The sequence below is a fragment of the Diuraphis noxia genome, unplaced genomic scaffold (genome assembly GCF_037042655.1).
Source record: "Diuraphis noxia isolate RWA-SAM2 unplaced genomic scaffold, SU_Dnox_SAM2 contig0004, whole genome shotgun sequence".
Classification (NCBI taxonomy): Eukaryota; Metazoa; Arthropoda; class Insecta; order Hemiptera; family Aphididae; genus Diuraphis; species Diuraphis noxia.
In genome coordinates this window covers 22198052-22223315 of record NW_028301714.1, presented here as the reverse complement: position 1 = coordinate 22223315, position 25264 = coordinate 22198052, and the positions used below count along the sequence as shown (strand labels likewise).

At 27.5% G+C, this 25264-nt stretch overlaps 3 protein-coding genes across 6 annotated transcripts; 1 reads left to right on the top strand and 2 right to left on the bottom strand.

The window, feature by feature from the left end:
* The first annotated feature begins 162 nt into the window (after positions 1–162).
* On the top strand, positions 163–19132 carry LOC107161818 (BBSome complex member BBS2-like). 4 transcript variants are annotated; one of them, XM_015508397.2, is made up of 13 exons: positions 163–367; positions 894–1079; positions 11699–11887; positions 13469–13651; positions 13880–14102; positions 14243–14385; positions 14755–14802; positions 14886–15071; positions 17626–17784; positions 17845–18066; positions 18135–18301; positions 18362–18510; positions 18993–19132. In XM_015508397.2, the coding sequence occupies exons 1-13, from the start codon at positions 251–253 to the stop codon at positions 19091–19093; spliced, it is 2073 nt and encodes a 690-aa protein (XP_015363883.2). In that variant the 5' UTR covers positions 163–250; the 3' UTR covers positions 19094–19132. The 4 variants fall into 4 exon arrangements, with proteins under 4 accessions (XP_015363883.2, XP_089082507.1, XP_015363892.2 ...); XM_089226381.1 differs by lacking the exons at positions 163–367; positions 894–1079 and adding exons at positions 6363–6686; positions 11412–11619; XM_089226380.1 differs by lacking the exons at positions 163–367; positions 894–1079 and adding exons at positions 11152–11352; positions 11412–11619.
* Positions 1494–6224, bottom strand: r-l (rudimentary-like). Its single transcript, XM_015508417.2, has 7 exons — positions 5926–6224; positions 5178–5447; positions 4683–4805; positions 4350–4452; positions 2604–2889; positions 2314–2531; positions 1494–2106 (listed from the first exon to the last, which is right to left on the bottom strand). Exons 1-7 carry the CDS (start codon positions 6064–6066, stop codon positions 1811–1813), a joined length of 1437 nt encoding a protein of 478 aa, XP_015363903.1. The 5' UTR covers positions 6067–6224; the 3' UTR covers positions 1494–1810.
* On the bottom strand, positions 18497–23391 carry LOC107161842 (uncharacterized). The gene is made up of 2 exons (XM_015508427.2): positions 23232–23391; positions 18497–19584 (listed from the first exon to the last, which is right to left on the bottom strand). Exons 1-2 carry the CDS (start codon positions 23263–23265, stop codon positions 19337–19339), a joined length of 282 nt encoding a protein of 93 aa, XP_015363913.1. The 5' UTR covers positions 23266–23391; the 3' UTR covers positions 18497–19336.
* Positions 23392–25264: the final 1873 nt, after the last annotated feature.

The following is a 25264-nucleotide window of genomic DNA, read 5'->3' as shown; positions in this document are numbered from 1 at the left end:
CAATTGTTATTATTATTGAGTATAGTAATATATACTCTATAATAGATAATAGGTTTGTACGGTTATATAATATATGGTAGATACTATATAGTTACTATGGTTACCAGTAAGACAGTAACATACAGGTTTATATACAGAACAAAAGTACAAAATATTATATAGATTTTTTTGTACATACAAACCAATATTATAGTAAATAATACTTCTAATAAGCATTAAAAACTTGAGTGCTTTTTTATTTTAATTTAAAATGGCTATTCCATTATTTTCATTACAGTTAAGACATAGCATAATACCACATTTGGTAACAATAGGTAAATATGATGGATCACATCATTGTTTGACAGCAGCAACATCTGAAAATAAGGCAAGTATGAACTACAAAGAATGAGTTACTACTTACCAGTTAGAATTTATATTTTTGTAACATTTATAATATTAATTATTATTCACGAAATTTATGACAAATATTAAATTCTGTCTATGCAACTATACGACAGTCTTTTAGGTAGGTGTTTAAATAAATAATGATAATATATTTTAAATGTTATTACTTTAATGTTAATTAATATTTTACTGCCACTCTAAGGGGTCTTACATTATTATTTTTAGTCTATGTTCTCTAGTTTGAAAGTTGACTTAACATTTTTACACACATTTAATCATATTATTTATATCAATTGATATCATTCATTGAAATTTGCCATATGCTAACATAATATATATTCATTGAAATTAAAAAAAAAAAATATTAAATTGTTAACATAAAGTATTAAATGTTCTAACAGTATACAACTATAATATTACAAAATCAATCTTTAGGTTATGATATAATCATATATATTTTTGAATTATTTGTAATAAAAAGTAAAAATTAATACATTTTGTTATAGATTTTAATACATAGTCCACACAGGCCAGAGAAAGACATATCTTATTTGAATATCAGTCAAAAAATTACAGCTTTATTAGCAGGAAAAGCAATTCCAAACGATGAAAAAGATATACTTGTAGTAGGAACAGTTGGCAGTGTATTGGCCTATAATGTAGATCTCAACAGTGATTTATTCTTTAAAGAGGTGAGCAAAAGTTTAAGAAATTGTATTTAATTAATACAATTAAAAAAGTTTGGTGGTATAAGACTAAAATAATCGATGTATGCGTAACATATAAAATAATTAGTGATAAATACAAATTATCTATTCTTGCAATATGTGGTTGACAAAACGATACATTACTACTAACTGGTAACAATGGACTGCAAAAATAAATAAAAAGCATATAAAGTATAAATATTTTTATGTATTAACAATGAACATATTAAAACTGTTAATCGCCAAAATTAATATCACTGTATAAGAATAATGAAAGTTATGATTCATGAAAAAATTGAATGCATAATTTTTATATTTTCAATTATGTAAAGAAACGCAAAAGTAGGTTACTAATCTTTTTGCTGTATCATTTCTAAATGGTATATTAATAAAAAAAGATTGGATTAAATAGTATATAATATTTATAACTTCATAAATGTTAAATATAAAATATATAAAGTTATGAAAAAATATAATTTGTTAAATATTAATACGTATTCAATGAACAATAATATGTATATAAGTATTATCAATAATAATTTATAACTAATATTTAATAGTTATCAATGAAATTATAGAAACAATACAAATTATTATCTATCATAGATTAGTAAAAAATATTGGTAGCAACAATAGCTGTATACATTTATGAAAAATAAACCAAAATAATGGTATCCATTAATTATATGTTTGGAAAACTTGTTATTAAAGCGTAATCAAGAATTTGATACACGTTCTAAATAAGTATTCCACAACGATTCTTTGTATACTTTGGCTGCTTCAGCAGGATTGTCATCTTGATAAATTCCTCTACCTACAACTGCAATATCAGCTCCTTTGGTTAAAATAATATCGCTAGGACTTTGATACTGTTGGCCAAGATTATCATTGGAATTTTTAATATTAACACCAGGTGTAAGTTGAAGTAGGCTTGGTGATGAAATAACATCATGCGACTGACACACTAGACCAGCCACAATGTCTTTATACTCTTCAGCTATTTTCACAGTCTCTATAAATAGGTGAACAATTTAAAATCCAAAGTATAAAATTATATTTGTTAACCAGGGCCTGTTAAAATGGTCTACTAACATTTCTGGTTTTGGAGTATAATTCATTACTAGTAAATTTGTTTTATACACTTTATATATAATATATTTTTAGGCAACACATCAAATGTTCTCAGAGTTTCATCAAATAAGCCCTAATATTAACTTACCTTTGATATATTGTTCCGATATTAAATTTCCATTGCAACTTAATTCTGCAACAATAAACACACCCCGACTATCTAATGATTCTGCATTTTCATTTATCACCTCTTGAATGCCTTTTAACATCATCCCACCAGAAACACTATGTACTGTTACTATATCTGCCCAATGAACTAATTTTTTGTATTGCAATTTAACAGTATTTCCAATATCTGCCATTTTTCTGTAATCGTGGAATTGAATTAAATATTAATGTATATTGATATGTTTAACATATAACTAACATTTCCATTACCTGTCTTCCATTATAAGGAAATTGTACTGTTTGGCTAAGAGTTGTAAATTATTTATAGTAGCATCTGTGACACCATTAATGGCATCAATATGAGTTTTTAAAATACAAATGTGCGGTGCTACTTTTTCAGCAATATCTAAAAGTTTGTCAGCAGTATCTACATCAAGTGCAACACATAAGTTACTTTTTTTTTCTAAGCTTATCTTAAAGATTCTCTGAGCTATTTTAGAAGTTTCTAATAATTCAGCTCTTGCTTTAAATTCTAGTTTTGTCCTTAAAGATTTTTCTGAAAAAAAATAAATAATAATAGTGTTAAACAAGTTATAACTATAAATTAAGCTAATAATTAGAAATACCAGCTGTTGATGGTATTAAAATATTAAATGATAATTTTGGCATTAAAATCAGTACACCAAAAAGTAATAGAATATTTATTGATCAATTAATGAAAAAAAAACCATTATTCAAATATTTAAATTATCATAAAATATAATGCAGATATTGAGCATTAATTCAGTATGTCATCAGCATAATAAAATATATACTGCATAGTAATATAATAAGAAACAATTACTTTTTGACTATTTTATTTTAACATTAAAATTAAATTCATTAAAACTATTAAAGCTCAGAGGTGTTCATGACCAAAATGTCATTAAAATTCAAAATATGTAATTACATATCATAAAATATATTAAATATCCCTATTTTTTTTAAACAAATATATGCAAAAAAAAATGATAATATTAATTTAAAAAAATTATATACTCTTTAAAATGTGTAAATTACTTTATTGCAAAATACACAGTTATTAAATATGAAAAAAATGATTAATTAGTTTCTGATCTATTAAAATTAAATTGTACAAGTAATACTAAGTATTAGGATTACATTGTATAATTACTATTTTTCTGATATTTTCAAAATTAAAAAATTTTGATAATCCGAAATATGTTTTGATAAATCGAAAATGACCGCTCCACATCTACAAAGTTGAATGGTGAATACTTAAATTTAACAATGTTGTCAGTTTATGTTGTCACTGTGTTGCTGGTTTATAAATATCCAATCTCCTAAATTTAATTTTTTTTTGTATTGTAGAATAACAAACTGTATAACAAATTAATGGTGATAAATTATAATAAAATGAACTATTTTTAATAATATACTAATAATTTATAATATATATATATATATTGTAATTAATCTAGAAATAATCAATATATGCTAGTATATGCTCAAAAATGTCAAATATTATGCAAATTAGTTTACATATTAGTAACCTAGACATGAATCAAATTTATATCATACTAGATGATAATTTAAGTTGCGCAAAAAAAAAATTTGCAGTCATAAACACCAGAGCTTTAATAATTATAATATATCATTATTCGGTACTTTTTTATTTGTCTTTCATATCAAATTAATGTTGAAATCAAGTTTAAGTCAACACAACTGTATAAAATTAAAAAATCTTTTAATAACTGCTGTTTAATAAAATATAATATGTGGAAAAAATAAGGCTTTATTTTTACCACATATTATAAGCTAGTAACTGAAATGTAGAAGAATGTAAAGAAAGTTATGATAAATTATTAACTCATTACATGTATTGTAAATAACCTAAAAAATATCATGTTAAATATATAAATATTTATGACATTAGACCATGGAATTAGGAATAGAAATATTAGTAGATATCATAGCAAATCAGTGCTCAAATCTAAGTATTAATTCAATTATTACCACATTCTTTTGCAGGTTGAATTTGATTATTTTTAACATAATCTAAGACACTTGTATATACTTCATCACTTAATTTTCCTGCTTCTTTAAGTATTGTTACAATCTAAAAATAAGTTAAGTATGATTAGATATTAAATTTACTTAATGAACTTAATAAATCATTTAAATTATTCGTTAAAACTTAAACAATTTTAAAAATATTTTAATTAGATGAAGCTCTTCAGCTTCAATTATCTAATTATTTACATTTGAGAGCATTTTTCTTATTGGTAATCAAAATATGTCATAACAAGAATTAATATAAATAAAATATAAATTTGATTTCAAATTTACTTCAGTTATGTTGAACAAACTTTTGATCTTTAGTCCTCTCTCACTTAAACGTTGCATCCCTCCTTGTTGCCTGTCTACTAAAACAATAACATTTGATATATTTAAATTGCTTTTTTCCAAATCCTAAAACAACAAAACATATAGATATTTTAGTTTATCAAGTACCAAATATTAAAATATAACATCAAGATTAACATTTTAATTTTAATTGTAAATTATTTTTCAAGTTACCTATGATAAATAAAATATAATAATAAGAGTATTTAATCAATGGCGTATTTAGAATTTTGTCAAGGGGGAGGGTGTATATGTTAGCAAACATTTAGTTTCCCTAAGGAAAAGACTTACCATCAACATCACAATATTATAAATATGTAACAAATTAGAGACCAAGGGGGGATCTAGCCCCCGTATCATCCCGTAAATACACCACTGTATTATATTATAAGATACTATTAACTAAGATGCATTTCAATTAGCAATTATAATACTCACAGTCACAGTTTCTAATATACTATCACCACTTGTAATTATATCTTCAATAACAATTACATTATCACCACAAGAATATTCACCATCAATCAATTTTTTTGTGCCATAAGTTTTTTTTTCTTTTCTGCGAATTAACATTGGTAAATTGGTATCTATAGATACTACAGTAGCTATAGGTAAAGCTGTGTAAGGTACACCACATAAACGCACTTGATTTTTAGAGTTAGCATCATCTTGGAGGATAGTGATTGATACGAGCGAACAAATTTGTTTCTAAAAATATTTTAAAATTTAGGAGGTACTAGTACTAAGAAGTTATTAACACAGTTAACCTGAATGTGTTGTCTGAGTTACAAATGTGTAACATAGCAAATTTGCATTCAACAGAACCAATTATTTTTGTTAGTTTTAATATCAGACTGAAATAACCAATTACCTAACAATAAATTCTGATGTTCTGTATTTGTATATTGGGATTTTACAACATTTTAATTTTAAATGAGCTATTAGCTTCTTTAAATTGTTATATTATATAAAAAACTCACTAAAAATAAGAAATACTAAGATACCAAGACAGATACCTAATGTCCTACATTTAAGTTCAGTAATACTTCGGTCAGTTCACTATAATATTAAATTTAAAAACAAAAAATTAGTTATTGATGTATGCAAATTAGATTTTTTGTTTTGCTAGACATTGACACAACATACGTGGATAGTGTTGTCTTAAATAAAAATCAGAAAAACTTACTAGTATTTTTGGGTAGGACACAATCACTCTTAAATCCAAATAATATTTTGATAATTCACCTGATTTTAATTGAAATGTACCAAATTTCAATGCATTTATATCATAGAGATTTGTAATTATAGAACGACGATCAATAGCCATATTTAAAATTTAAGAATCAATTTCAATTATAAAACAAAAATTGAAAAACCCAAACACGTGTTGCTCGTCGCACGAATTATGAATTATCTACAGTGTTATTGCAATAAGCCACAAGCCCACAAGCGTCGACTACACGTCATTGGATAATGATTGCAGAAAGAAACAGGTTCAACGATTAAAAAACAAACAGCAATAGGTAGATACTGGCTAGTCACACTTAACATTTTATACCTTTACAAGACCTTGAAATTTAAGTCTTTAGATTCAGATAACATTATCAAAGGCACGCGCCAATTTTATACGTCTATAGCCTCACAGAATGTTCAATTAATATTTAGCTTATTATATTAAAATAATATTAGAATATTTTCATTTTAAATGTATGTTAACATCTAAATCACTAAGTCTTGTAGAATTTTCATTTTAACTGTACTGTCTATTGTGATTTGTGTACGTATTTTAATATGAAGTAAATAATATCTATAGAACATCATCATTCATCAATCATAGCTCACACAACAAACTGTGTTAAAAAGTGGCAAGCTGAAACCAAATTTTTAGTTTTTTACTGAAAGGTCATGTCCGATTAGCATTAGCCGAAAGTAGTAAATTACTAAATAGTAAGTACTAAATACTAACGAATTAAAAACGTAACAAAAATTCCGTTATCGATAAATCCGAAATGCATTGCAAGATGCATAGACATTTTCTTCATAGATGGCGCTGTTCCATTTCTTTTCGTAGAGAATTTTTTTTTAACAAAAAAGAGTGGGTCATAACGTCAATGACGTACAAACGGGGATGGTTTTGGAGATAAACCTCTCTCCCTTAAATTTTAAAGGAGGATTTAATAAATTCTTACGAGATGTATTTTTAGGAAACTTTTCTACTTTAACGGACACTTTAGTTTTATAATTTATTTTGTTCTAACTAAAAAATAGATAATTTTCTTAACTTCAAGTTTCATAATAGGTCTATTCACTCTTATTATTAATCTAATAGAGCTAAAAGTGATCTGCTGAGCGCAAATTCGCCATGTTATGTACTTGTAAGACGGAGACAACAAATTATTGTGTAGTAAAACCTCTCTATAACGGACTCTCTATTAAACGGAATCCTCCATACAACGGAAAATGTTAAAAGCCACTGTGCAAATAATATATGAAATTTCTACCTCTCTATGACGAAAAACTATAAAGGAAAGATGTTTGGTCCCATGCTATTCCGTTATAGATATAGGTTTTACTATATATAACGTATGCACAGACGTATATATATTGCAGTTACATTCGTTACATGATTACTTATTGTCAAAACAATTTTAATCTATTTGTTAACCCGAGGATCTTAATTTCCACCAGTAGACTTAAGTTTTATAATCTTCACTCTATTTGAGCCTATATCTATTACCTATTATATAGTTATTATAAATGTAGATTAAAGTATACAATTTAAAATATAGATAAATTATATAAGTCAGTGGTTGGAAAGCTCGAGAATATTCACCATATTACACCGTGAGCTTTGAAGGTTTACAATATATATATATATGTTTTTTTTTTATCACATAAAGTTTTACACTACTTGTACATTTTATTCATTATTCTCAAATATTCTCGATAATTGATCCGCCGCTGTGTCTCCTCGAGAATGTTCTCGAACGCCCGACTAAGCGCATTGGCACTTCTCGAACATTCTTCAGCAGTCCAACCTTTACAACTTTACAAGTACATATAGCCATATAGGCGCAATTGCAAATTTACCTAGTAACCAAAGTCACTGCAGTTTAATCGGTTAATTAGTACCATATATTACCTCGAACAACAATAAAATTTGTCTTTTTATTAGTATAGAACAATTACTGTGATTTGGCGTAACGCGGTATTTGGCTTTAGTCACAAACGTGCTGACTTTCTCAGTGCCAGCACCGACCGGTGTCTCTAGTTCTCGGATGGGCGACCATTTTAGTTCTCAAGAGGACGCTAAACAGAGGCGGCTTGAGTCTGCAAAACTCCAAGAGCAAGCTTCATGAGCTACCCACCCATATTTTACTTAGGACATAATATATCTATTACACCTGGTTTACCAAATATTACCCCCCCCCCAGCCAACACATAACAAAAAAAAAATGTACTCCTAGTTTACCTAACCTGGATAGTAGATACACACCCACCCATTTTCGAGTCAGGAGCAGTCGCTCCTGGTATTCTTATAACACGCCACCTCTGACCATATACATAATCATTTGTTGTCTCCTTCTTACAACTGCGTAACATACCAAATTTGCACTCAACAGATCACGTTTAGTTCTGTTAATTTAAAAATTAGTGGAATCGACCTATTATGAAATTTGATGATGTTAAGGAAATAAGAACATTATCTGTGTTTGTAAGTGCGGGTTTTTTACGATAATTCAATTGTGTAGCATGTTAGGCGTATATAAAATAGCGTAAATTACAAATTCTTAAAACTCATTTAAAAAATAAGTTATCGTTAAAACCCCCACATCAAGTTTCATAATAGGTCGATTCACTCTAATTTTTAAACTAACAGAATTAAATTTGATCTGTTAAGTGTAAATTTGCTATATTACGCACTTGTAAGGTGGAGATAAAAAATATGTCTGTATAGCGTCCTCTGAATGACAAATCTTTACCACACTTGACTATATGCACGTGTTCCTAGCCAACCCTATTATAATACCAAATACCGGTTAATAACCATGCATTTGATGAAAACTAGATCACAAAATCACATAGAATTTAAACTAATGAAAAAATAAATATTTATTTTTACGACGACGTAGAGTGGACAATAATTGTATGCACTTTTTACTCTAATATAGAATATATAGCATTATAATATTTTAATCATTTTTAATTTTGTGCTCATCACGCGAATTTTTTTATTTTTTTGGAAGCCTATAACATATTAACATGTAATTCAATAAGTTAAGAATTATGGTACAAAAATAAATGTATAAAAATATATAATTTATAACTTAACAAAGTTCACGATTTTTGGTGTTTTACACATGTGCACACAACCCTCTATTTTACATTTTTAATAGTCTTAATGCTAACACAATACACTATACTGTAAATTATAATAACTATAGTTTTGCATTATTTATTGAATAGACAACAGATATTATTAACTGACAAAAGGTCTAGTAAAAAAACTGAGCTCTGCAGACAATGCAGACCTCTCATAACCTTGTCAGTTAAAATGTGAAAGTAAGTAGATTGTTAAGATTTTTGGCTGAACTAAATTTTTTTTCTTATTTTATAGAAACAAAACAATTGTAATAGTTTATAAATAGCAATGAAAGAATCAATAAGATATTTTTGAAAATTTTACTATGGTATAGAAAATGCTAGAATAAGCATTTGGTGAAAAATGTATATACCTATATCTATAATATGTTATGGTTATTCGTATTTAAATTACAGTAAAATAATAAAAATGATTTTTGCACAAAAATTCATGATTTTTCTTCATTATTGTTGTTTTAGTTCTACTATACCATTTTGATAACTATGGGGAATTAATTTTTATTTGTACCCTGTAAAATATCAACTACAACCATTTTTTTTTTTCAAAAACCATTCTCAATGTTGAAAACGTTTATTTTATTTTTTCCTTTATTTTAAAAATAACCTGTACAAACAAGCACTGAAGCACATTCAGTAATTAAGAAATAATAAAAAAAACATAACATATAATTTGAAAAATAAACAGCTTTTAAGGAAGTCACCCATTGGTGACACCAACTAACTTTTAGTTGGATTTACGATTACTAAAGTAGATTGCGATTCCAATTACGTTTAAGCCTGCGTGGGGGGTTGCCTGGGATATACAGTGAAGCCATGTCTTTGATGAGAGGATTAGTACTGGAGTTGAGTTTGAAGTGGAAACGGTGATATTGAATTTTGGCGTAGTCAGTGACATTTATTACTTTGAGGTGGTTGTGAAGTGAAAGGTTTGTCATGTACCATGGAGCACCAGTTATAAGTACGTAGGACAATATTTTGGAAAGATTGGATGGGGCGAATGTTTGAGGGTTTGGCCATCCCCCATATTTGAATACCATATGACCACTGACCAGACAGGTCTGATCATTGTATTATACAGTAACACTTTGGTTTTTAAATTAAGTTTAGACTTAAAGAGGGATCTGAAGAGATGGATGAGTCTACTGTTGGCAAGTTTCCTTTTGTTTTGGAGATGGGGTTTTCAAGTTAAGCGTTTGTCTAAAATTATTCCTAGATATTTTATCTCGTTTGAGATAGGTATTTTTAGTTTGATGGTTGGGTAGACGCCAGGGCGTAGAGCGAAAGTGACTTGGGAAGATTTGCTTTCGTTAATACTAATCATCCAGTTATTGGCCCAGTTATCTATAAGATTTAAATGTTCTTGAAGGTATTGTGCCGCTATAGTTATGTCAGTATTACTTGATAGGATGGCAGGATCGTCGGTAAATGTATGCAGTATGCAGCAAGTAGAGTGTTGTCGGTTTTAGGGATGTCCATGGTAAAGATGTTGAATAAGTCAGGTCGCTACCTTGAGGGACACCTGCTTCGATGCCAAACACTGAAGAGAAAGCATTGCCATGTCTAACCTTGAACTTTCTGTGTTCTAAATAAGATTTTAGAATAAGGTATAGTGGAGTTGGCATGAATTGTTTTAGTTTGAACTGAAGTCCATTATGCTATAGGTACTTTATCAAACGCCTGTGCGACGTCGAGGAAAATATCTGTAAAGTATTTTTTATATTCGAGCGCAGAGGCTATTGTGTCAGTTAGACGGTGAACTTGATGTAAAGTCGAATGTTTAGATCGAAAACCAAATTGAGTATTACTAGTATTAGGTATAATACTATACTAGTGCCACTCTAAGAACGCTACTCGTTCGCGCATCCAAATGACCGAGCTCCGCAGTTGCGTACCCATATTTCTCCCATTTTACCATTTAGTCGCCGCCGTAAATTCCCGCACTGACTAGTAGTGGCTACGACGCGCCGTCGGTGGTAGTGGAAGCGACGGAAGTGCGAAGTGGGAATGCGCGAGATCGGACGAATTTTGGTCGCCACCAACAGTAGCGTTCCTACGATGGCCATAGTATATACTCAGATAAGATAGGTCTTATTTTCTTGAGGAAGCATTTTTCAAATAGTTTGCCTAAGATGGGCAGTAAGCTAATGGGTCTATATGAGGTAGTCAGGTTTTTGGGTTTACCGACTTTCGGAATGAAAATTACAACAGCAATTTTCCAGATGGCAGGGAAGTATGATAGATGTAGCATGGAATTATAAATAAATGTTAATAATAATATCCCTTTCTTAGAGAGAATTTTTAAAACTTTGTTGGTGATGAGATCATAACCTGGGGCTTTACCGAACGGAAGTCTTTGAATGATACTTCTGATTTCGCCTGGAGATATGGGGAATTTTGATTTTGAAAAAAAAAATTATTGCTCCAAAAGATGACGACGGACACAAACAATTTTTACAACCATAATTATTTATTTATTTAATTTTTTTATTTAGCCATAGTAATTATACATTATAATTTCTAATAGGTATACAAATACAAGTATAGCAATCACATTAAGGTAGATAATCGTTTTTCAGATACCCGATGGTGTTGCAGCAATTGCTATTGGCAAACTCAATTCTATGAAAGACCCAGCAATTATTATTGGTGGTAATTGTTCGATTCAAGCATTTGATTGCAAAGGTAATGAAATATTATGGACAGTAACTGGTGACAATGTCAGATCTATTATTGTCATGGATATAGACTTGGATGGTTCTAACGAGGTTAATATAATTAATTGCCTATTTTTATCTTGTCATCTTTTACTAAAATATGTATCAAATATTTTAATTATTACAAATCACTATAGTATTCTATAGTATAGAACTAATAATCTACTATACTACTAAATATGCTTCTGTTTATAAAATCATTATTATACATGTTTTTATAATAGAAATTAAAATGTATCCATTATATAACTATACAAGATTAGGTATAGGTATATAAATTTGTAACGAATTCTGAGATGCATTTTATTGTTCTATAATTCTCTCTTATTGAAAGACAATAGACATAATTGGGTTTAGTTAAAACAATGAACTTAAATTTATAACTTGACATATTTTATAGGTATTAATTTTTTATCGGTACATTCCATATTTTAAAATCCAATGTTCTTTATTTTCCCATAATTATATCTACAGTACTAATGTAGTAATGTCTAATTATCTCAAATAGATAAGGACTTTTTGGCAGGGGCGTCATCGTCATTTGGGTGGGAGGGAGTTAGTCAGGGTGTACAATGGCACCACTACCTTAAAAAAAATGTTAACAATTGGCCCGCCATTAATACTCCAATGCACCGTTATAACTGATATGATTTCTATAGTAAAAATATTACGAATATATCCACTGCTTCAAATGAAAGATTTTTTTCATCCCTCAAAAGAGTAAAAACATATTTACGAACCACCATGGGCAACGAAAGATTAAATGATCTAATGATTATTGCAGTTGAGAATAAAGAAGCAAGTATATTTTGAATTACAAGAGGCTGTAAATATTTTTGCACACATTAAGACCCGTCTATATCCGTTTATCTAAATTATTTTAAAATAATGAATATTTATATATATTTATTTAATAACTTATAATTCTTTGAATTGCTAGTTATTTAAAATTTGCATTAATCGTTATAAATAATTTCAATTGGAATTATTAAATGGAAGAAAAGAATATTTACATTGGTTTGCATAGGTTATACCTATTTATATATTAATGGCTTGCCTAAAAGTTCGCACACCTAAAAAAAAAACTGAAATGATGCCCCTGATTTTTGTCAATAGGTAGGTCGTAGGTACTTACTAATAAATCGTAATTCATAAGTTATAAACAAATAAAAAAGGTATAACAAGACCAGTGTTCAAACTAATAAAATAAGTATTAATAATAATGTTGATACGGGAAAGAAATTATTCATTATATAATATATATATAGCGACACTTTCAACGGCAGGTGGGAGGGAATTCCCATAATATTATTTAAATAATATAATAAAATAATAATATCAATACCAATTATATAGTACCTATCTTATACATAATATGTATTGAAATATAATAATATAGATCAAAATTAATATAATATTTTTACTATTATGAAAAATTGTTTTTTGCTTTGCCTAAAAAAAACTAATATTTTACATAATGCCTAGGTATTTTACAAAATACCTAGGTTATGTGTAAAATAATACGTTTTATTTATATTGCCTAACCTAGGTCGGCGATATGCATAATACCTAGGCATTTTGCAAAATACCTGAATTATCTATATGTGACCTAAATACATTTGTTACTTTCAGTTACTTGTAGGTTCTGACGATTATGAAATCAGGGAATTTAAAGATGATATAATTGTTTATGAAATATCTGAAACTTCATCCATTTGTTCATTAATTAGTTTATCTATTGGAAGATTTGCATATGCATTAGATAATGGAACTGTTGGTGTATACGATAAATTTCGACGTATGTGGAGAGTCAAGGTATAAAAATAAATAATAATTTATAAGAAAGACCTAACAGATTAATTATAGTTTTGCATGTATATTAGGAATTACATTTATTATTAATTTTTAATTTTAATTTTTACATCTGGTAATATTAACTATTATATATTATTATAAAAACTAATATAGTTTTGTTTAAAATGTTTTACAATTAATTGTTATTTTTAAATGGTTTTTGGCTTATTAAATTATTTTAACTTTTAGTCAAAAAGTTCAGTGAATTTCCTTGAGAAATATGATTTAGATGGAGATGGAAAAGAAGAATTAATAACTGGATGGTCAAATGGAAAAGTAGATGCACGCAACTCTATAACTGGAGAAGTAATTTTTAGAGATGTTTTATCTAGTAGCATTGCTGGTGTAGTGGTTGGAGATTACATAAGAGTCGGAAAATGTCAACTGATTGTAGTTTCGATCAGTGGTGAAGGTATATATTAACAACCAATATTAATGTATATTACAATTGTAAATTTATTTTCCGATAAAATAATAAATATTTCAGTCATTAATATTTAATGTTATTGTAATTAATTGTTGTATTTAAATGTCATTAACATGGTTTTCTAGTCCGAGGATACGATAGTACAAGTTTGAAGGTAGAATCTGGTGTTCAAACAAATGTTATTCACGATCTTTTACAAAAGAGACAAATACTCATGTCAGAATTAAATAACTACACTAAAGCCTCTAATGAAGGCCAGGGCATTCCAGTAAGATTTTGTTTTATTATTTTATTATTATTTATTTTTTATTATGATATACATAAAGTGTATATTATATGATTTATATGTTATGTAGATTGTAGATTGTAGGTATTTAAATATTCAACTTTTTTTCAGATCAATTTGAAATGTTAACTTAATTTTAACAATTAAAAATAAATTTCTAAAAACGTCCAAGATATCAGAATATATATCATCATAGAATAGGATCAAACATTTGACTAATTTTAAATTTTCACATGAGAAAAAATAATTTCTTCAAAAACAGTTGAATTTATAATTACCATTTAAAATTATAATATGCCATTACGCATATAATTTTTAATTTATTTTTATCAATGTGATATTTTTGTTTAGGGAGACACGCGGCTCATCACTGAAGTATCAGTTTCGGAAGAGACCATAGTATGTTTATTTTGATTTTTGGTCTTTAATAATAGTTTTATGGTTGATATATTTTATTATTCACTATATATTCGTTTGTATAGGAACCATGTGTTTTACTTACATTGTCAACTAACAATTCAATGATTTTAAAAGCAGTTACAGTGTTTGCCGAAGGTATTTTTGAAGATGAAACACATGTAGTACATCCTGATAAAGAGTGTATTTCGTCTGAATTGAAAATCACTTTATTACCTCCAAAAGATATACTTCTGGACATTCATATTCGAGTAAGTGTTAGTCTGTAAATTATAATTGCAAAAATAAAAATAATAACTGTACACGGCGTGTTGATCAAATTCCAATGACACACGAAAAATTAAAATTATGCTAAGAAACAAATTATATATATTTGAAAAATTATAGTTATGCAAAACGTATAATGTTAGTATGTATATTACTATGTTACTATATTAATTAGGTATGTAGGTGTACTATATTGTCTATATTTATAGGTAGTAATTACCAAAAACGTGAAAAATGTTTTCATAACTTAATTGGAAAAAAGCGGGAAAGTGGATATCACTCTGCTGTACAGTAGGTTACAAGTGGGTTACTGTAATGGATGGAGTTAAATTTGAATCCAATGATATTATATCATTGTATACGAAAAACGATTCTAAGCGGAGACGGATAAACCGTCTGGTGGATAAATCATCTGTCTAAGATATACGTATTATAGATTATTATTACTTATTAATATATTCGACTTTCCGATAGACATTTTTTTTTTTTTTTTTTTTTTGATAAAGGTAGACAAACTTATAAGGAATCTTGAATTAAATTTTCAAATCTTAGAATTAAAAAGAAAAACTTTTATGAATTTCTATCTAAGATAATTTGAACATTGCTGTAATTTTTACGTATTCAGTCAATATTTGAACTTTAAATACTTATAAAAAAAAATCGTGCCTACGAATTTTTAATATTTTTTAACTGCTATTGTTACAATGTGTTAGAAGACTTGTATTAAATTTTCAAGCTTTTCTACCGAACAAATAAATTTTTATCGATATTTATAGAAAAAAAGACTAATAATGATCGAAAATATGTTAAGAGCCTTGAATTAAATTTTCAAGCTTTTCTGCCTGACAAATACATTTTTATCGATATTAATTTTAAAAAAAACTAATAATGATCGAAAATTTCAAATGCCTATGAATAGTTCAACTTAGGTCGAAATTTTTTGAAAATTGCATGGTGGATAGAATATACTTATATAAACATTCGGTGAAAATTGTATGTATTCGTTTTAAAGTTACATCAAAAACCAAAATCGATTTTGTCGAAAAATGAGTGTGCTTAAAATTTCCAGTTTTTCCCTTAAGTTTTAGTTTGTTTTTCTCGATTATTTAGAAAAATATTAAGAATTTTTTACTTTTGACCCCCCCCCCCCCCCCAAAGTACCAACTAGATTCACTTTCTGATCGAACGAGGTACTGAAGTCAAAAATCGAAGCATTTTTACTGCGCCAAACGTGATAACAGACACACAAAAAAAAAAAAACACACATCATGGTAAAGTCAATACATTCATCGCTCCGCTCAGAATCTAAAATTCATCGTAAACTTCAAATTATCTCTTTGAGCGCCTCACGAGGTTGGACCTATCCCTTTTTAACTTATCTTCTGCCCATTGGTCTATAGTATGTTTCTGTACCAAATTTCGTCGCAATCGGTCCAGTCATTAAGGAATGCATAAAGGTCAGACAGACAAACAGAAATCCATTTTTATATATATGTTACAGTAAAGGATGTTAAATTTATACATTACACAATATCTTAGTCCTAAGTTCTATCTACTGTGGCTGTAATACTATCTAGTAGGTATCTAATACCATTAAGATAACATTATATAACTATATTTTCTATCGTATGTAGAAATTATCGATAATCACACCCAAAAAATGATAAACCACGATAATCACTAGTTTGTTATGTAATTATTATTTACTAGAAAATAACGTTATTTTAATGTTTAACATAATTTACTGTAACATATATAGAATTTAGATATAGTTAAGTTCCCTACAGGTGGGGCCAGAAAGACCAATTGTACTGGGCCCTGGACTTTTAAGGGCGTTCCGGCGTTCATGTAAATAATCACTTTAAAATCACTTCAATATAAATTAGAAAAATATGTTCGAGGCCCGGCCAGATTTGGTTCTGTGCTAGGGCCAAAAATATGATGTGTACGCCCCCTTCACCCCCCCCCCCTTGGATCCATGCCTGTCAGTGTCTACTCGTTACGAGGTACATTTAACCGGATGACACCAGCGATCAGATTGTACTATACAGGAAAGAGAGTTTCCTGGTTTTTATATTTTGATATGCCTGCGAGTTTAGCAGAATAATAATCTACCTATCTCTATGAAGTATTTGCACTTACTTATCGATGATAATTATAAATTTATTAAAATTTCTACGTATATTAAAGTCACATATTAATTGTTAATAAATTCTTTAATTAAATTCATAAGGTACTTAATATAGTAATACAAGTATGGCAATTCTATGGCATTCAATATTCATATTATGTAATATAATATACCCTAACCGCTAAAACGGTGAAATGTATGTAAGATTCATTAAAATAATGTATGAGATATTAATATTTTTATTCTCTTTAAATAATGTATTAATGTAATGCTGTATACCTACTTATAAGACCAAACCATCAAAAACAACTTTACACTTGGATGCTTTATTAAATATTAATATCTATTCATTTTTAAAATCAATATGAGAAAATTTGAAAACAAAAATGATATAAAATTTTTTTTAGGCTTTTGTTGGATCAAGCGTGGATAATGATCAATTTCATGTTTTTGAACTTACTCGGCAGTTACCAAAATTTGCAATGTATTTATTAGTTTCTTATCCAGAAAATGAAGATATTCCCAAAAGTTTTGTTAAATTTCGTTTAGTTGAAAGGGTTCAAAGGGTAAGAATATATTTATAATTTTTTTTTATAATGTGAATAATTTCAATTTATGTTCAAAAGCTGGATTTATGGCTAACTCAAAATTTTATTGTGCCCCAAAAAACTCCTGTTAAAACCAACGGTCAAGATTTTTGGAAAATAGCGATTAAGTCATTAAGAGATTCTTCTCTTACTTGTGTGATGTTTGAAAAAGAGGTGATGTTGATATATTCAGCGAACATAAGCTTCACAGCAGACATTGTACAGACGCTAGCATCATATCTTAGCCTTGATCAAATTGACGTGAGTTAAGATTAATCTTACAACAGGTGTCAGGTTGTAACAGGATTATTATTTTTTTTCAAATATAGTCTCTAGCAGAATTTCCCAAAGTTCTGGATGATTTACGAGAAAGTATACAAAGTGTTAAGACTATCCAGCAAAATGCAGTTAAATTAAATGCTTCGATAGCCGATAGTTCAGCTTTGTTGAAAAATCTCATTGTTCAAGCCGAAGACTTTCGACTTTTAGATGATATGTAAGAAAGATTATTTTTTTGTTCAATATATTACTTAAATTGTTTGAGATTTTTATTTAGTTTTCATGTGGAAAAATGTTTGAACGATATATTTCATATTGATAAACAAATGATACAAAATCATCAAGTAACATGTGAAAACCACGAACAATTGTTAGTAACACTGAAAAAAATAAACAATATTATACAGAATGCTTCACGACTTAGAGGTTAGTTTTAATTTATAAAAAAAAAATAAATACATTAATATTAGGTACCTAGTATTGTTATACATATTAAGCTTATAGTTAGGTTCTATAGATATAAAGAATAAAGATATTAGGTAGGTAAATAAATATAAATATGTGCGCCTACAGCCATACAAGAACATCTATAATTTAAATGTTTTTTTGACACTGTTTCTTGAATTTCGTTATAATTTCACCACTTTAAAAATAAAATTTACAAGAAATGAAAATACAATCAATATAAAATTATAAAATCAATATATACAATGTTAGAATTATTTATTCTTATTATTAATGTATACATTATTAGTTTATTACTTATACATCTATACCTAGTCTTTTAATATATATCTATAACCTATTATACCTATAGTTGCTAATATTTGGTAATTTATATTTACTAGTATCTATATTATAATGTTTAAATTATAAGTTATAAATACAATGTAATTTTTTTATTTTAGTAAACAATAACAGAACAGATACAATAACTTCTTATCGACAAGCAGTGGCTTCAGAAAATATGACAATTTTAAAAAAATTAATAGAAACTGGAAATAAATAATAGTGTTAATTTAATTTAAAATTATAGTCTCAAACACGGTTTAAGATATTACATTATATCTACTAGACCGTGAGTCTCAAAAACATCTATAATATCAATAGGATATTTTTTTTATTATTGTATTTTTTATTTTTATTTTGTAATCTGTAATAAATGTATTAGAATTTAAAACTATTTTTATATAATGTTAATACAAATGCCTAAGTTGAAATAACATATATTTTAAATTTTTTGTGCCAGTTATTACAATTCTGTGTGCTGAGAAGGAAATTTTTTCTGTATGGCAAGGTATAAAGTTCTAAACGAATATAATGCCATTGCCACAATCAAAACAAAACTAGTTACAAATACAGCAGACATAACAGTGTCGCTAATAAGGTTTTTTTTCTTGCCAATCTTTTGAAACGCAGAGTTACATCCATCCCCTGACTTCCCTTTGAGACGAATCAAATCTCGCATCATTTTAATTTGTTCAATTTTCTCCTCAGCGCCTGGGAACAAAAAAATATTCCCATATTGTATAGAAGCATAATTAATAAACTAGACACCTATTTGGCCATTTAATACCTACAATATTTTATTGGTATTCAATGAGTTTCATTAATTTGATTTTTTGTTGTTAATTTAGCTGCATGTTTGTACTCCGCTGTCTATGATATGACATCATAAAGACACAAGGACAAGGGGAGTATTAATTTATAAATTAAAATTGAATAACTAATAACTTATAGGTATTCTCAACAGTTTCAACACCGAAAACTATCACAAAAGTATTATTTAGGCAAGGTATATGGTCCCCTATCTTCCTGATCAAAATGTCATATCAAGAGCCAGAACTTATTTTTGATTGGGAATATTTGATTGTATCCGTTATCCGGTTATCGTATGGCTCATCATAGTCAAATTTGTCTTATAGTGTTTAATATAATATTATAAGATTAACGATTACCTTGATTATGATATATAAATATACAGGCAATTCACCAAGCATGCTTACCCCTACATTTTTCTTTAATAATTTATTTATTCATATCATGATTTTTCAAATACGAGTATAATTGAAGATCATGTAACTGTGGTGATATAAACTTCTATTTTTAAAATAAGAACCCTCCATTTTTAACGTAAAATATTTACCATTTTAGTTTCTGAGCGGAGCGATGAATGTATTGATTTTACCATGATGTGTATTTTTTTTTTTTGTGTCTGTCATCACGTTTTGGGACAGTAAAAATGCTTCGATTTTTGACTTCAGTACTTCATTCGATCAGAAAGTGAATCTAGTTGGTACTTTGGCCTTTGGGGGATCAAAAGTAAAAAATTCTTAATACGTTTCTAAATAATCGAGAAAAACAAACTAAAAATTAAGGGGAAAACGGGAAATTTTACGAACACTCATTTTTCGACAAAATCGATTTTGGTTTTTGATGTAACTTTAAAACAAATGACCATAGATACATGAAACTTTCACCGAATGTGTATATAAGTATATTCTATCCACGATGCAATTTTCAAAAATTTTCGACTTAAGTTGAACTATTCATAGGCATTTAAAATTTTCGATCATTATTAGTTTTTTTTAAATTAATATTGATAAACATTTATTTGTTAGGCAGAAAAGCTTGAAAATTTAATACAAGGCTCTTAACATATTGTTACAATAGCAGTTAAAAAATAAAAGAAAGTCATTGTCACAATTCTTTTTTATAAGCATTCAAAGTTTGAATTTTGACAAAATACGTAAAAATCACGAAAATTCACAAATTATTTTAAGCTAGAAATTCATAAAAAAATTTCTTTTTAAACCTAAGATTTGAAAATTTAATACAAGATTCCTCACAAGTTTATCACAAATAAAAAGTCTACTGGAAATTAAAATTAAATTTTTATGAGCATTTGAAATTTAAATTTTTACAACATTGGATTTTCACTTTTAACGATTTCCTTATTTTGGTGTAACTCTAAAACAAATGACCGCAGATACTTGAAATTTTCACTGAATGTTTATATAGGTATTTTATATATTTGATAACATTTTCAAAATATTTAGATTTGTTTTGAGCTGTTTACTGACATTTTAATTTTTCAACTTTATTAGTTTTTTTTTCTATAAATATCGATAAAAATTTATTTGTTCGGTAGAAAAGCTTGAAAATTTAATACAAGGCTTCTAACACATTTTAACAATAGCAGTTGAATAATAAAATAAATTCATAGTCACAATTTTTTTTTTACAAGGATTCAAAGTTTGAATTTTGACAAACATGCGTAAAAATCACGAAAATTCATAAATTATTTTATGCAAAAATTCATAAAAAATGTTCCTTTTATATCTAATATTTGAAAATTCAATACATGGCTCCTATTATATTTTTACAATAGCAATTGAAAAATAAAATAAATGCGTAGTCACAATTTTTTTTTACAAGCATTCAAAGTTTGAATTTTGACAAAATATTATGTAAAAATCACGAAAATTCCCAAATTATTTCAAACTAGAAATTCATAAAAAATTTTTTTTTAAATCTAAGATTTGATTTTTCATAATCTATAATATATCCTAGACAGATAAACCGTCTTCGCTCAGAATCGTTTTTCGTATACAATGATATAATATCATTGGATTCAAATTTAATTCCATCCATTACAGTAACCCACTTGTAACCTACTGTACTGCAGAGCAACATCCACGACTTAACCACCTTTTTTTTTATTTAAAAATTATTATCGCAGTGAGTTGATTTCCGAGACCAATTTTATGTATTAGTTGATTCCTGGGTCATTATTTGGTAAGTCTCGTACTTATATTGTTGTATATCAATATAGGCCGTAATGTTTTTGAGAGAAGTGTTGTCCTGATATACACTGGTAATCTCATTACCAGATACCAATTAAAATAATGTATCATACATTTTTACCAAATTACTAAATTTTTTTATTGAAAAACTAAAAAGAATTTTTTGAGAAACTTGTCAGCCAACCTCTTCTTGGTGTTTATTGGGTTACGCTAATAGGTTGAGTATTTGACTAAATATTTAATGGCCCAGGAATCAACTCATACAGTCATACCATATCTCTTGATGACTTGGGAATCAACTCAACGGTTTCGCTCCAGGTAAACAGGTAAATGGGAATCAACTTGTACGCAGCCATTTTTATATACCTACCTAATTTTAAATTCAAACGAGTAATTTCTTAGTTAAGAAAATTGGCGATTGTTAACTGCGCCCAAAATATAGGTAATCACAAAATCACACATGTAAACAGCAAAATAAATACTAATATTACAAATAATAACATCATATTGTTATAAGATATTAGGAATTAAAAAAAATATAATTTTAAAAATTATATAAAAACTTTGAACAAAGTTTAATTTAAATAAAACATAAATAATTTAAATAAATATAAATATAAATTTAGACATAAATAATTTGAATTTAATTTAAATTCTATACTTGGATAATATCCCTAAAAAATTATACTACAAAAATATCAAATCGATGAAATCAAGTAATGAATGGTTTACTATACTTGCATAATTTTTAAAAACCATAAATATTCATAAATTAATAATAATGTATCAATCAATAATATAACAATATCAATTACCAACTAATTTGTTCAAATTACCTTAGTCCCATTATCTTCCAAACCGATTACCATGAACCAATTGTCTTTAATACAGAAAGCTAAATAACTCAAAAAACTCATTTGAATTTGGAATTTGGAACTACGAAAAATTTAGGTACTACACGTGGCAAATAATTTACAGTAATAATAAAGGGGTTGGAGTTAATATGGTAAAACCAGAAGTTTGTATTTTCATTCTCCACTAGACACTTCTAAAATACTACAAACAATTTTAAGAATTGAAAAACATGATATTTAAATACATTTAAGAAATTCTAAAAGTAAAATTTCAAATTATTCGCATCATTGAAGAAAAAGGGCGCGTAATGCTAGATGAATCATCCTGCACCTATATTATCTATTTTTCTTTTTTGAACCATTTAGTAAAAATATTTAAAACTATTTACCTTTAAACCCTTTTATTTTGGTATAGGTATTAAAATATTTATTAAATTGATTTGGACGTAACATTTTATTTCATGAATGAATCATTTTTTTAACTTACTCATTCCGTCGATGTCCAACGATGTAGTTGACATTTTGTTTTATAAAAAAAAAACAAATAAATAAATTTATTGAAACTTTAAGCAGATACTGTGTGTGATTAAGGTTGGTATGTAAGTTCTTAACGCAAGTGAAATATATTGTACGTACATATATTGTTAAGTATTGATTTTTATTAGATTTCCAGCCATCCAGGGTTACCATAGTTACACTAGGGATGCTGGAAGATTATACAAAGGCACACTGCATCCCAAAACTTGTTGATGACTGCAAAACAGGAAACACTGTAATAATATTCCCTCGCTTTAATAAATTTTGTACTTCATCAATTCATCATTAATCATTATATTTAAGTATTTACTGCATAGTGTATCACCGTAATGAGTAATGAATAATAGGATGTGTAGGATTAAAATTCAACGAAAAATAAACGATTCTAATCGGATACGGTGTTTCAGTCTTTAATCAGTTTAATCTTTATCTTTCTGAAGACATATCTTATAATTTTTGATAATTAAAATTAGTTATTTATTTTTCTATTAGTAGGTAGTACAGTAGGTAATTAGGTTTTAATTAAACAGTCCAAAAGTGTTAAGTCTCTTCACAATTGAAAAAAAAAATACTGTTCCAATATATACCTATAAAACATAACTATAATTTACCAACATAAAGCATAAAGAATCAAAATTTAAAACGTTGGTATTGTATGTACATTTGTGCAGATACCTGGTAGGTGTAGGGTGTAGGTACTTCTGATTTTCGAGAAATGTTGGCTTATACCTATTTATTAATTTTTATTTATCTAGATTTGTCATATTTCATGAATTTATTTGTGATTTTATATTTAGTTTTTCTATTACCTATTTATAAAAATAACATAATCATTATATTTAAGTTAATTACTTAATTATCGTCATTCACTATTACATGTAAATTAAAATTTCACCATTTCAGAAATATATAATATTAAAATATTATTAATATATCATATGCATATATATTATATGTTTGTTATGGGCCATGTTTGAAAATTTATCATAGTAAGAAATAAGCCCGGACTGCAATGTTCCCGATACAATTGGTAAAAATCAAAAATCTCGTAAATTATACGGACATTGTGTATTATTCTGCATTGGCGTGCACTGGGGGGGGGGGTGCCGGGTATATTCCATGGCGTCCCTCTGCAGCAGGGGCGTATTTATGAGGGTGGCTGAGGGGGATTCAGCCCCCCCCCCCGAAATCCAGGAATTGTTTATGAAATCTGCTGATTATGTTCTATCAGATGTAAATTTTCTAACTCATATAGGCTGAATTGGGAATTTCAGTTGGAGAAAATACCACAGCCCCCCCACCAAAAAAAAAATAAAAATAAAAAAATCAAAAAAAATCTAAATACGCCCTTGCTCTGCAAAGTTATTATAATTCACAATCATAGTTTTAGTTGTAATTTTTTTGATCAGAATCATAAACTAGTAAGATAGTTTTAGACTCGTAGACCGTATATAGTATCTAATATAAAATAGTTTATGGTAAGAACTTGAATATTTTGATATTTTTTCTATTTTTTCTTATGAAATATTAGGCGTATCGAGAAGAAATCAAAATATATTAATTAGATTTCATTCATAATATAATATTTTCGTTTAGATTAGTATTTATATTATGAGTCGAGTTATTTTCTTGTATTGAGTTAGGTAATGTAAAAACATTGCCTAACCTAACCGGCATAAGAAATCTACACATGCCTTTTATTATGCTATGCTGCAGTTATGTTATATATACTCTATAGATAGATAAATGACCAAGTGAAAAAAATAATGCCCTCAAGTTGATAAATAATTGTAATAATTGCTTATAAGAAAATAATATATGAACAATAAACAATTCAAGTTTATTGAAAATTAAAATGATGAAATAAGTAATTGCAAATGTAAAACAAGTACAGGGGAAAATTGGGCTACTGCGGATTAGTGGATGTCCGCTCTGCTGTACAGTTATATATATATATACTATACAGATTACAAATATAGATGA